The sequence below is a fragment of the Astatotilapia calliptera genome, chromosome 9 (assembly GCF_900246225.1).
Source record: "Astatotilapia calliptera chromosome 9, fAstCal1.2, whole genome shotgun sequence".
In the NCBI taxonomy this organism is placed as follows: domain Eukaryota; kingdom Metazoa; phylum Chordata; class Actinopteri; order Cichliformes; family Cichlidae; genus Astatotilapia; species Astatotilapia calliptera.
In genome coordinates, this window is record NC_039310.1 from 11,334,110 (window position 1) to 11,346,967 (window position 12,858).

Genomic DNA, 12,858 nt, shown 5'->3' on the forward strand with positions numbered 1-12,858 from the left:
GTTTAATTCACTTCAAATTCAATCCAGCTCATCCTAATCTCAGTCACACTGGAGATAATATTCAGCACCACCCTTGTTAATTATCATCAGCAGTGTGACAATGATGATGTTTTGGAGCATAGGTAATTGATTTACTGTGGAGGGGGTAAAGGGTCTAAAAGTCTGCAGAGCTGACCAAAGGGACCGGTTTATCGGAAGTCACAGATAAGCCTAAACAAAGTGTCGTCATTTTTGGGTCAAAGGTCAAATAATAGTTGTCTGTTACCGTTGCTGTAGAGCCACAGCCTTGTTGCCCAATAGAACGACAGCCAATCAGTCAAAAGCTGCAGACACAGTGTTGTTTGTAGATGATTATCTCGTCAAGAAACGGGTTTAGTGTCTTTCTCAAATACACCAAATGAGCTGCAGCTGCTCCAAACTGTGGGTACAGTTTACTGGTAAGAAAATGTAAATTCAGTTGAAAAGTCAGCTACAGACCTAACGCACTGTGTCTGAAAGCTGCTTTAAAGTTGGCCTTGAGTGTGACAGTAGTTCTTACTCCTCAGCTCTGTGCCTTCACACTGCTGGGTCATGTGATGCCTTGCTCATCTTGAACTTCTTGTTGTGCCTGCTGCTCACACCCTTTGTACATTCAGACCAGACTAATGTGTATGTGTGCATGCATCAGTGAAAGCGAGCACATGTGTGCGTGCGTGTGTGTGTGTACAGGATGTATGTATAATGAACCACCGACTGCTGCCAATTGGAGCCACGTGCCTGCAGCTGACTTCATGTATTGATCTTTGAAACAAAGTGAATGTGTGTGATTTGTTTTGGCAGTTATTAGCTGCTCCTTTTAAAAAAACGGGCCTCTCATGCGACCATAAAGAACACAAATTTCACTTTTTTCTAAAGAGGTCATGGGGTTCAGCCATAGTGTCCACAGACACAAAGCACATGCATTGTGTGTTCTATTGTCAGAGACAGGCAAGGGACACGCATGCAGACACCCATAGGCTTGTGTTGTAACTGCATACATGATGACTCTCAGTGGCTTATGTTTGTGAATATCAAGCTGCTAACAAACAGAGGGCCCTGCACCCACCCACAGACCTCTCAGCGTATGTGGAAAGGTCAGCTTGAGGCTTTTAGGTTTCTCTAATAACAACAACAAAGACACCTCATTATCACTGCTGCCGCAAAGTGATACTTTGAGGCTTTAAAAGGTGTTTTAGCTTGTCTGTGGCACTCTAAGTACAACAAGGTGGATTAAACTTTGACACTTTTTAACTTGCTTTTTTTCAAGTGTCATATTTGAAACATCCTGTGTCCTTTAAAGGTTACATCTTGGAAAAATGTCATACATGAAGATACTAAAGGTTATACATAAAAATAAAAACAAAAAAACAAGTTGTTTCTGAGGGGGCCGTACGGAGTGACTGAAGACCAGAAACAACAACAAATATTTAAAAATGCTGCCAACAGACAAAGAGCACCACACACTTCAGTATTACTGTCAAACATCAAACAACAAGGATTTGGTACATTTAGACTGGGAGGGTATTGTGGCACAATTGCGTCATAGCAAGAAGGCCCTGGCAAAAAATCCAGGCTTTTGCATGTTCTCCCCACATCTCAGTCCAAAGACACGAGTTTGGGTTAACTGTTCATTCTACATTGGCCATTGGTGTGAATGTGAACGTGAACGGTTGTTTGTCTCTTTGTGTTAGCCCTGTGATAAATGGTGTACACCCTGGACACGTCATCTATCTTACTCCCTGTAACATCTGGAATACAGCGGCCCCTCATTTATGGCGGGAGTTATTTTGAAAGTTTAACCAAAAGGCATTTCAAGTAGAAATGGGCTGACATATCCTGAGTATAACCATGTATAATATCCACTGAAGTTAAAAAGAGGTGCTTTGCAACATTATACTGCGGTGTGTCAAATAAAAAAGTCAAATATGTAATTTTCGGACCATAAGGTGCACGGGATCATAAGGCACGTTAAGCGAAACAAAGCACTCAGATAAATCAAACTTTATTAAACTCATTCTTCTTGCTTCCTCCACTTCTGTACCATTGATTCATTAATGCTGTATTCTATAACAGCTGCTCTATTCCCATGTTGTTGCAGTATATTAATGACTAACCTCGTATTGTGGATGGATTATCTCAGTTATTCTCCTGACTGAAGTTTGGTCCGTTTACAGCATCCTGCCATGCGATTGTATTTGTCTCTAACTATCAGGAACTTTAACGTTAACTTTTATAAGTGGAAAAGTGTTAGTGTTCGTCCTCCAGCTTCACTGTTTATGTTATGCTAACATAGCTGTGTCGCTAGCGATCACGTAGCACATCATTATATACCAGCTAGCCCAACTTCAGTAACACAACAAACGTCACTGCTGTTTAGTTTCCTGTCTTCATTTATGTTGGAAGTGATAGCAGAGCTTTATGTTTGAATTTTTTCAGAAATCTTAGTTACAACATGCTATGTCATGCTTAGGTAACTAGCGAAACTAGCGAGCTAACTTCCTGCTTGCTTCTAACTCCGTTAAGTGTAATAAATTCTGTTTTCATGGATGCCTGGATGTTAAACTTCATAGTTACATCTGGTAAAGCAGCAAAGCGGAACGTTTTATTAAAGATGAAAGAATCTAGACAGTTTTTCTCTCAGTGATGCTGCAGTGTTCGTTTGACTTTGGGACATGAAACGGACAGAGTTTAGGACCCAGATTACTCCCAGATTTACAAGCACCTTAGTCCAACAAATACGGTGTTCTGGGAATCCATCCTACCTGACAAACCATCCTACCCATTGTTTCTGCGCGGAAACTGACGGACAAACACCAAACTAGTTCCGCATCACTGCAGTGGCACCATTTTTACAAACTAATTCTGGTTCATCCATTTCACTCAACGATCCGCTTTCTCCCTTCTCATTCTCCGTTGCCGCCATGCTTTTTCGGCCATGTGCGTATGAAAACAAAGGCACTGCGCATGCGCGTTTTACCCATATTCTATCGTGATATTTCATTTTCTTATCGCTGCCTGACATTGTACCGGTATTACCGTAAACGGTATAATATGGCCCAGCCCTATCCAGTATTATAGAATGAAACCAAAGATCAAAAATTGTTTTCTGGTCCAGAACATGGGAATAGAGCAGCTGTGAGAGAATTCAGCATTAATGAATCAATAGTACGGAATCAGAATCAGAATACTTTATTGATCCTTAAGGGAAATTAAGTAGAGAAAGGAAGAAGAATGAGTTGAGTAAAGTTTGAAATGTCTGACTGTTTTGTTTCGCTTAATGCGCCTCATAATCTGGTACGCTAACTTCTACCTTCCTTTAGCATGTCCAGAAGTCCAACTTTTTGTGGGATGGTTAGCATCTTCCTCTGCCTTTTTGGGTGCTACTGCAGGCGCCTTTGACGGTGCAAAATGTTTTGTTGACATTGTTGTGTTTGTTTGGGAGAAAACATACAAACATACAGTACAGCACTTCAGAGTCACACTACTAGCCATAGAAGATTTATGTAAATTTGACAAGCTGAACGTATTCTGTACTGTACAGGAGACACAGACATGGAGATTAATTGACAATGGTCTACAGCCAATCAGGACGCAGAACACAATGCACTGTTACAAAAAAAAGCATGCAAAATTGCACACACAAAAAAACACGCAAAACAGGGAGGCTGTGAAAGGTTAACCGGGATATAGCGAGGGACCACTGTAGTTCGCCCCCATCCCCTGGATCATTAATTGGGTAAGCGGAAGAAAATGGATGAATAGCTAGATTACATGAGGAGACTCGCCTTGTATTAGTCTCTTGTGGCAGGTTTTTGCAGGAATTTACTCTAAAGAATGAAAGAAGGAAGACGTTTGATTGCTTTATAGATATGTCTCTCAGCTGTCCCCTGGCAAATTCACTGGTCTAAACTTGGTCAGTTATTTATTTTATGCGTTGTATGGCAAAAGAAAAAACATTGGATTTCAGTCCAACAAATACTATTGTTAAAGAAGTTCTGATCTCTTCAGGTTGGAGTTGTGTTTAGTCTGTTTTGTTGGATTTTTCTTCTTGTCGCCAGTAGAGTGATTTTATATTGTCCTTCTCTTTCAGGAAGGGTGGTTTCGGGGCGAGCGTCGGGGTTCGATCTCTGGCCTCAATCCCGTCGCTGCCACCCGCGGTGGCCGACTTTGTGAAGGGGGCTGTGGAGGAGTGTAAGCCTACCAATGTACACGTGGTGACTGGGACGCCGGAAGAGACGGCCAACATCCTGGCAGGTCTGGAGAGGGATGGCATGGTCAAGAAGCTTCCCAAATATGAGAACTGGTAAAGATAATGGAACAGCATACAAAACAAAGCAATCACCTAAAGTAGTTATTTGGAAACATGCTGTGAGAGCTTTCAATAATAAACGTTTTATTTGGCAGTTGGTTGGCACGTACAGACCCAAAAGATGTGGCCCGAGTGGAGAGCAAGACTGTGATAGTGACCAAGAAGAAGAGAGACACGATCCCCATCCCTGCTGCAGGGGTGAAAAGCCAGCTGGGTAGCTGGATGAGTGAGTCTGACTGGCAGAAAGCCAGAGAGGAGCGTTTCCCTGGCAGCATGGCCGGTACGTAATTGGACGGAAGTCAAATGTTTGTTCATTGTTGCCAGGAGACCGAGCATTTTCACCTTTCCTCTGTTTTAATTGACTGTCACGTTCACCTCGTTAAAGGATTCTATTTAAAAAGGGATATTTTCATTTTAATGCTAATAAAATGTTTTAAGAATAGTTTGAAAAATGGTTTTAAAAAACAGGAAGGATTTTAAAAGCAACTTAACATCAGGAACTTTAAATAAGCTGAGGTGTTTTTAAAAAAAAAAAAAAAATATTGTGAGGCCTGCTTCAGTTTTTTTTTCTTCTTGTCACTGTTGAGTTTGTTGCCTGTTAGAACAGGATTAGCTTCCACGTTTGTTGCAGTGTTATAAATCCTGCTTTTAGGTACACACCTTAACCTCAAGGTTTAGGTGAGCTTCGAGAAACAGTCATTATTCTGTGAGGTAATAGGCGAACATCTGTGATCCATATATATTTATTTATTGTTTAGGGCTTTTTAGTCTTTATAGTGGTGTGTGATTGCTTGCTCACTCTGTGTGCTAACCTGCAGCTGACCCATAAGTATTTATAAGGGGAGGGGCTACTTTAAACACCTGCAGGTCACTAAAAACATGTTGTACTCTTTCAGCTAGTGTGTGCTTGGATTCTTGGCCAGTGTAACAACTTTTCTTTGTGGTATAGAAAAGTGTACCTTATTGATCATATTAGACATGCAGTCTGCATAGCTCCCAATTATTATCACAAAGATCTCAAGGAAAATGTGTTTACAACCTTTAACTATATCGGTGCTGTTGCTTGATCTACTTGACCTTCAGCTTTTAGATTTGAACCTTGTTTTCTACATCAGCTAAAGTAACTGCATCAATGTGTTGTTTTTAATCTGTGTCCTCACTGTAGGCCGGACTATGTATGTGATCCCCTTCAGCATGGGTCCCGTAGGCTCAGCTCTGACCAAATATGGTGTCCAGGTAAAAGCTATTGTTCTCTCACTAGTTCATACTCAGCAAAAACCTGCAGTAAACACGTGAGCCTGCTGTGCTGCTTTCTTCCAGTGAATTGCTGTAATTTATTTTGTGTGTACTTTTTATTTTTATTTTTTTTAATCACTGGGCTTCCTAAGTTATAGGTCAGCGTAATAATCAGTTTATTTTTTCTTCCAGGTGACGGACTCCCCGTATGTTGTGGCCAGTATGGGTATCATGACGCGTATGGGCACTCCTGTTCTCAATAAACTGGCTGAGGGAGTGGAGTTTGTCCGCTGTCAGCACTCCGTGGGGCGACCTTTACCTCTCAAAGGTGCAGATTTCAAGAGCCTGAATCGAGTTTTATTTGTAATTTCTATCCGTTTTTGCAACATTTTATACATTTTCCTGCCTTTTATTTGTTCCCTCCTTTTTACTACTAGCTCCTCTGGTGAACTCGTGGCCCTGCAACCCAGAAAAGGTGCTGATATCCCACCTGCCCGACACCAGGCAGATCCTCTCCTTCGGCAGTGGCTATGGAGGGAACTCTCTCCTTGGGAAAAAGTGCTTTGCCCTGCGCATCGCCTCCCGCATCGCCAAAGATGAAGGCTGGCTGGCTGAGCACATGCTGGTTAGAATGCTATGTAATGATTATGACCTGAGTCTGAATTAAAGAGGGTTTATTTTAATTAAAAACATTAACACTACAAGCCTACACCTTCTACATTTATTAAAAACGTGGAGTTATATTCTTGCTAATATTAATATTTCCCTCTTTCTTCTCTCTTCAGATCCTAGGAATCACCAGTCCTCAGGGTGTGAAGCGATACATTGCAGCTGCCTTCCCCAGCGCTTGTGGTAAAACCAACCTGGCCATGATGAAACCAGCTCTACCAGGCTGGAAGGTTGAGTGTGTAGGCGACGACATTGCCTGGATGAAGTTTGACAGCCAAGGTGAGTGAAGCACTCACTTCATTTTAGTAATCCAAAAATAATCTGTAGTTACAAAAAGCCCTCTAATCTTTCTGTAGGTAAACTGAGGGCCATCAACCCAGAGAACGGGTTCTTTGGCGTGGCCCCGGGCACCTCCAACAAGACCAACCCCTACGCCATGGCTACTATTGTTAAAAATACTGTGTTCACCAATGTTGGTGAAACCAGCGATGGGGGGGTGTGGTGGGAAGGACTCGACCCCCCTCCTGCTGACATGGCGCTCACAGATTGGCATGGCAAAACCTGGAAACAAGGTGACATCAGTTGTTGTGTGTCAGTATACTTAACAGTCAAAGTGTATACAGCACCATCTGCTGGTGAACCAAAGCAAAGTCACAAATTTAGAACTGGGTGGAAGTAGTGATTCCCGGGCCCCCTGGTGGTCTGCAAAGGTACTGCAGGTGGGCCGCAGTATTAACTGACATTCAGATTCAAAATACTTTAATAAGATTATTATGTGGGTTACAGTTACTCCAAGAAAGTAACAGCAACAGACTAAACTAATTAAATAATACAATTTACTACAATGTTTACAAATTTAAGAAATAGCACAATGTATATATGTATACAAACTGCTCAATTATAAATATCAAGAATATTACAGAGGTTAAATTTATATGATTGATATTTAACTCTAATCTGTGAAACGTCGTAATTTGTTATTTTACCGTAGAGCACGTGCAAAAGGGTGTAAGTATTGGAGTTGTACGGGGAGATTTCCTGTGTCATTCAGTGGTGTATTTGAGTAATCTCGGTCTGTCACTGAATGTGCTTCTGTGATTAGCCAGCAAGCCATGGAGTGGGTGGGAGGTTTTATCCAGCATTGTCCTTATCTTGGACAACATCAGCCTTTCAGAAATTCAGTTTGAAATTACTCACAAATCTGTAGAGTGACACATTTATAAAAAAAATGTGAATTCAAACTGGTAATAGGAGACGGCTAGTTTGTGGGTCCTTAGGGACTAGAAAAGCGCTATACAAATACAGGCCATTTACCATTTTTTACCATTACTCAGTTGCAGGTGGATCGCATATTGGTGTTATACTACTTTGCATATGACTGTGCAACAACACGTGTTCTGTTTAGGTTTTTAATGCAGTTTTCAAGGAAATGCATGGCTCTCTTTGTTTGAGAGTGAAGATTTATAATTGGGTGTCCCCATGAGATTTTCAGTTTTTTTCCAGGGGTTGCAGTACTCTTGACTTTGGTAGGTCAAGAGTACTGCGAGAGTCAAGAGTAGACGCAGTTAACCATTAACCATGACATTAAAAACACGAGCTGTTAACAAACAAACAAACAAACAAGCAGTTTGTCTTCTTTGTACACAGGAAGCTCAACACTCTGCGCCCACCCCAACTCCCGTTTCTGTGCACCAGCGGCTCAGTGTCCCATCATTGACCCCCAGTGGGAGAGTGAGGAGGGTGTCCCCATTGATGCCATCATCTTTGGTGGGAGGAGGCCAGAAGGTTGGTGCCAAGTTTAAACACACTTTGTACCCCGGTGGATTCATATTATCACATTTTGGCTGTTCATCCACACAAAAACACCCACAACACATTTAAAATGAAACGGTGCAGTCTTGATGTTCATGGGCAACATGAACAAATATACAACATATACAATATACAGCATATACAAATACAGGCCATTTACCATTCATCAATAACATTTTCAGCTTTAGTGAAATGAAATGTTTTTTTTTTGAGAAATTATAGATGTATTATATATTACACTCCTGTCTGTTTTGTTGGATCAGTCGGGGTACATACTGACTCAAGATGCCATATGTAAATTAAGAGAATATGGTGGCTCTGTATTTTACTGGTTTACACTTATTGGTAAATAAAAGCGGGTACATGGGTCTGGCCTGTGTGGGTACATTGACTTAAAAGGTTGGGAGTCACTGTTTTAATAGAGACACAAGATGGGACTCGCAGTGCTTGAAATAGTCAAGCATTGATTGCAGTTTATGGTTCATGAAGTACGATGTATTTTCTCTTTTGAGTGTATTACAACAGCATGAAGTTTTTAAAAAAATAAATAATTGGAGCGCAGTATAACTTGTAGCAGAAAGTAGGCTTGCACCGAATCTGATCACATGATGTTGATGTTGTCAGGAGTCCCATTGGTCTACGAGTCTTTGAACTGGCAGCACGGAGTATTTATTGGAGCTGCAATGAGGTCTGAGGCCACAGCAGCTGCTGAGCATAAAGGTACGGATCCTCACATGTTTCTGAGATGCAGTTCTGTGAAACTCTCCGGAGCGGTCTCTTTACTTTTGCTGTTTTTCACATAATGAAATAATGAGGAAGTTGCTTTTCCATTTTCCCTCCAGGCAAGGTGATCATGCACGACCCCTTCGCCATGCGGCCGTTCTTCGGCTACAACTTTGGAGACTACCTCGCTCACTGGCTGAGCATGCAGAGCCGTAAGGCCCCCACTCAGCTGCCCAAGATCTTCCACGTCAACTGGTTCAGAAAGGACCCGGCAACCGGCGCCTTCCTGTGGCCTGGCTTCGGTGAGAACGCCCGCGTGCTAGAGTGGATCTTTAAACGCTGCGGCAGAGAGAGAGAGGACGAGGCAGCCAAAAAGAGCATCATCGGCTGGGTGCCACAAGATGGTGCCATCGACACTAAAGGTCTGGGCAGCAAGGTAGATATGGGCGCACTGTTTGACGTGCCCAAGCCTTTCTGGCAGAAGGAGACCCAGGAATTGAAAGCCTACTTTACTCAGCAGGTTGGCACTGACCTGCCAGCGCAGGTGGAGGCTGAGCTCAAGGCACTGGAGGATAGAGTACACAATTAAAAAGCCTCCTGACAGGAAGTAAACAAAGAAGCAGGGAGGGAGGTACTCAGGAAGCAGAATTCACATCATGAAGGTGTAATCAGAACTAGTGACCCGAGTTTACATACACAAAAATTTATAAATGAATAAATAAACAAAAAATGGGTAGAATGAATCTTATGTTGAGGATTCAGTCATAAAACCAGCAATAATGTGAATATCAAACTTTCCCTGTGTATGAAAACGCATTCAGTGACTCCTGCCTGTCCCTTTGAAAAGAGAATTGAGATGTGAGATTATCAGTACAACACCTTCTGTTTTTGGACATCATTTTACACTGTTGCTATAACATTTGAGGCTGCTGCTGGGTTGGTAGGTGGAACATCATACTGAAGTGCAACCAATGGTGCCTTTTAAGAGTTTTAACAATAATGAGTTCAGGCTGCAAATGTTTACAGGCTGAAGCCCAAAGATTTTTTTTTTTTTTTTTTTTTAGAAAGAAGATGCAGTCAGAACATTTTTAATTCATTAAAATAACATTTTAAAGGATTATTTTTATCACCACTTTTTAACACTTAACATCCCTTCCAGGACTGACTCATGAATCACTAATCATTCAAGACATCCCATAATAGTTTTGTTATAAAAACACGTCTATATATATATATATATGAATATATATGTATACACGTGTACACATCAGAAGAAAGGATTTTGTTTTATACATGATTTGAAACACTGACTGCTCGGTTATTTAATCATTGGCGGGGATGGTGTTAAATACACTAAATGCACATACATTATCCAGCTCTCATGAAATGTCATTTTAATGTTAAAATGAAAGAAAAAAAACCTTAAAAATGCATTAGCTGTTCAAAAGTGAAAAGTTTAGCGGGTTTTCACTGAGGCCAAAGATCACTATGCATTATTCATCTCGCCAATCGCATGATTTGATTTCAAGCGACGTTTACTTGCAGTACGTGAAACGTTGGACCAATTCAAGTCACTGAGATTATAAGGTATTTGTAGAAGTTGTACGCCGAGGATTTTATTACAGTGCAATGAATAAACCTCTTTTAAGGCAGACACAATGGCTGGTGTATTTTTTCCCCCACAGTACACAAGTCTAACACTTAAAAAAATGTTGACAAATATTACATGCAGAGTATTTCACACTCACAATGTCAACACAGATACATTAGTGTGATAACGTAAGTGACAAAACCACATGAGAAGTAGAAAGTTTGGTCACTGAACTGTGAACAGCATGAATAACGCTGGATGCATACACTTCAGACGTGATAAAAGTACTTACCACAAAAGGTAACATCATCTTTTCAACAGGACTGAACTGAATGCAAAATAGCAAAGAACTCTTTACAACTGACAGTTCAGTTACACACCGAAGAGCTAAAAATAACAGGCAAAATATTCAAACGTAGAAAGTAGTATCAGAACTAGGATTCAGCTATGAAAACACCATGTTACTAGTAACAAGTCTTTATATTTGCTGTTTTTCATATATTTTATTTAGAGTCGGGCCCTTTAGGCTCCAGCCTTGTCAGGTCTGAGGTACGTACTTTTAGCACTTCAAAGCTCCTCGCTTTAGAAGCCGTCTCCATCTGTAAACACATCTGATGCAGATTACACCTCTGATAATACTGTGTCATTACAATGTAATAAGAGGAACATTGTCCATTCCTGTAAGATACCCTAAAGGTTATTTTTACTAAATAATATTTTTCTTCCCTTATAACCTCCTGTTACTTCCCTTGCTCTACTGTATCTACCGGGAAGTACTTTTAGTTGGTAAAAAAGTACACGTGAAATTCAATAAATGTCGGGAGGCAATAAAACGGGTTAGGTAATAAGGTACGGGCTGTATTATGAAGTCCTACAACAAACACATACAATATGAGGAGGTTTTGAGTTTCTCCTTTTCAGAAATACTCGTGTGGCCCAGTCAACTAGTTCCTTGACTGGTGCAGCTTCTGCTCATGGATTTAATGTGAACACAGGAAATCCTCTGCAAACGGCTGCCTGAACATGGTACTGAAGCATGGACATAAAACAGACTGCACAGAGTAATTGGTTCTATTTCAGTGAACTCGTTGCTCCACGTTTCTTTCTTTGTTCAGAGGTTGTTAACTGATACTTCTCATTTTTTCTTCACTTTAGCATAAAGTTCCTCTTGGCCATGAGCACTCTGTGTTAAGCTGTTTTCTGGCTTGTTGACTTTCACCTGTGCGTACACCGTATCCTGCTGCTGTCCTCTGTCCTGCATTGAGCCAGAGGGCACTTCATATCCCAGTGTGGAGAAGTTGATCTCTCCATAGTGGATGTTTTCTTCCTCTTCTTCTGTTTTACCTGTGGACTCTTCGACAACCAGCTCTTCAGTCTGTAAAACGAATCAAATAAAAAGTTCTGTGACATATAAATCTGGTAAGCAGACTGCACGGATGCAGGTACTACTGTAAATAATCACCTGAACAGTCAGGTAATCTACAATTAGTTTTTTTTTTTTTTTTTTTTTTTTCTTACCTGAGTCTGTTGTTGAGTTTCATGTTTTGACTTTAAGCACCTGGAAGACATGAGTGACATTTAAATATTAGATAACTTTAGGTTAAATACTGTATGTATGTATATATGTATATATATGTATATATATATGTATGTATATATATATATATATATATATGTATATATATATATGTGTGTATATGTGAGTAAAGTTGAGCTTGATGGGAAAGCAGATCATGTTTCTTGCTTTGATGTGTGATATTTACCAAGCCAAGATAACCAAACAGATCAGTAAGATGAACCCAAGGATGCCTCCAAGAAGTGGACCCAGTGGTAAAGAACCATTATTCTGTTGTCCTGATAGAAAAAAAAAAAAGAATGATATTAAACAGTAATCAAAGATATGATTTAATGTGTGTTGTGTGTGTAAAACGTTGGTGATGTGGTTTGTCTTTACCAGCACGAATCTCTGCTGATGTCTGATTACCCAGATCATTAGTGGCCACACAGTAATAAACTCCTCCATCTGTTACATTGAAGCTGTAAATCTCTCCTTCAGATACTTTCACAGCTCCATCTCTGCTCTTCTTGAACCAGGTGAAGCTGCTGACTGGAGGTTTGGCTCTGCTGGAGCAGGTCAGGTTCACCCAGCTGCCTGCTGACACCAAACCTGATGGACTGATGGATGCTGAGGTGTCTTTAGGAGCATCTGGAGAGAAAAACATAAATATGTTGTCCGATGGGATTCAGTTCAACAATAAACTCTGATTGTCTTACATGAAACACTGAGAGTCTCTTCTGTTTCTGCTGTCTTGGTGTCTTTTCCTTGGTTCACAGGGTATCTGGCAGAGCAGCTGATCTTCTTTCCATCATGTGTGTCTGACAGAGTGATGTTCTGCTGGATTTTAGTTGTAAAGCTTCCATCTGTGTTTTCCTCTGTTTTGTTGTGAGAGTCTTGTGTGAGATTCCAGGGTGAGAATTAAACACGAGCAAATGTTTTAAC

At 40.8% G+C, this 12,858-nt stretch overlaps 1 protein-coding gene and 1 pseudogene across 1 annotated transcript in view; one reads left to right on the forward strand and one right to left on the reverse strand.

The window, feature by feature from the left end:
• The window catches only part of pck2 (phosphoenolpyruvate carboxykinase 2 (mitochondrial)), a 235,473-nt gene extending 225,054 nt beyond the window's left edge, over positions 1 to 10,419 (forward strand). The window contains exons 2-11 of the mRNA XM_026179244.1: positions 4,109 to 4,321; positions 4,423 to 4,607; positions 5,493 to 5,563; positions 5,756 to 5,891; positions 6,001 to 6,188; positions 6,349 to 6,511; positions 6,589 to 6,804; positions 7,880 to 8,017; positions 8,669 to 8,764; positions 8,887 to 10,419. Coding sequence (XP_026035029.1) covers positions 4,109 to 4,321; positions 4,423 to 4,607; positions 5,493 to 5,563; positions 5,756 to 5,891; positions 6,001 to 6,188; positions 6,349 to 6,511; positions 6,589 to 6,804; positions 7,880 to 8,017; positions 8,669 to 8,764; positions 8,887 to 9,356 — 1,876 coding nt within the window. The 3' untranslated portion in view covers positions 9,357 to 10,419. The remainder of the gene's footprint in view (positions 1 to 4,108; positions 4,322 to 4,422; positions 4,608 to 5,492; positions 5,564 to 5,755; positions 5,892 to 6,000; positions 6,189 to 6,348; positions 6,512 to 6,588; positions 6,805 to 7,879; positions 8,018 to 8,668; positions 8,765 to 8,886) is intronic.
• A 40-nt stretch (positions 10,420 to 10,459) lies between these two features.
• The window catches only part of LOC113029882 (B-cell receptor CD22-like), a 5,157-nt pseudogene continuing 2,758 nt past the window's right edge, over positions 10,460 to 12,858 (reverse strand).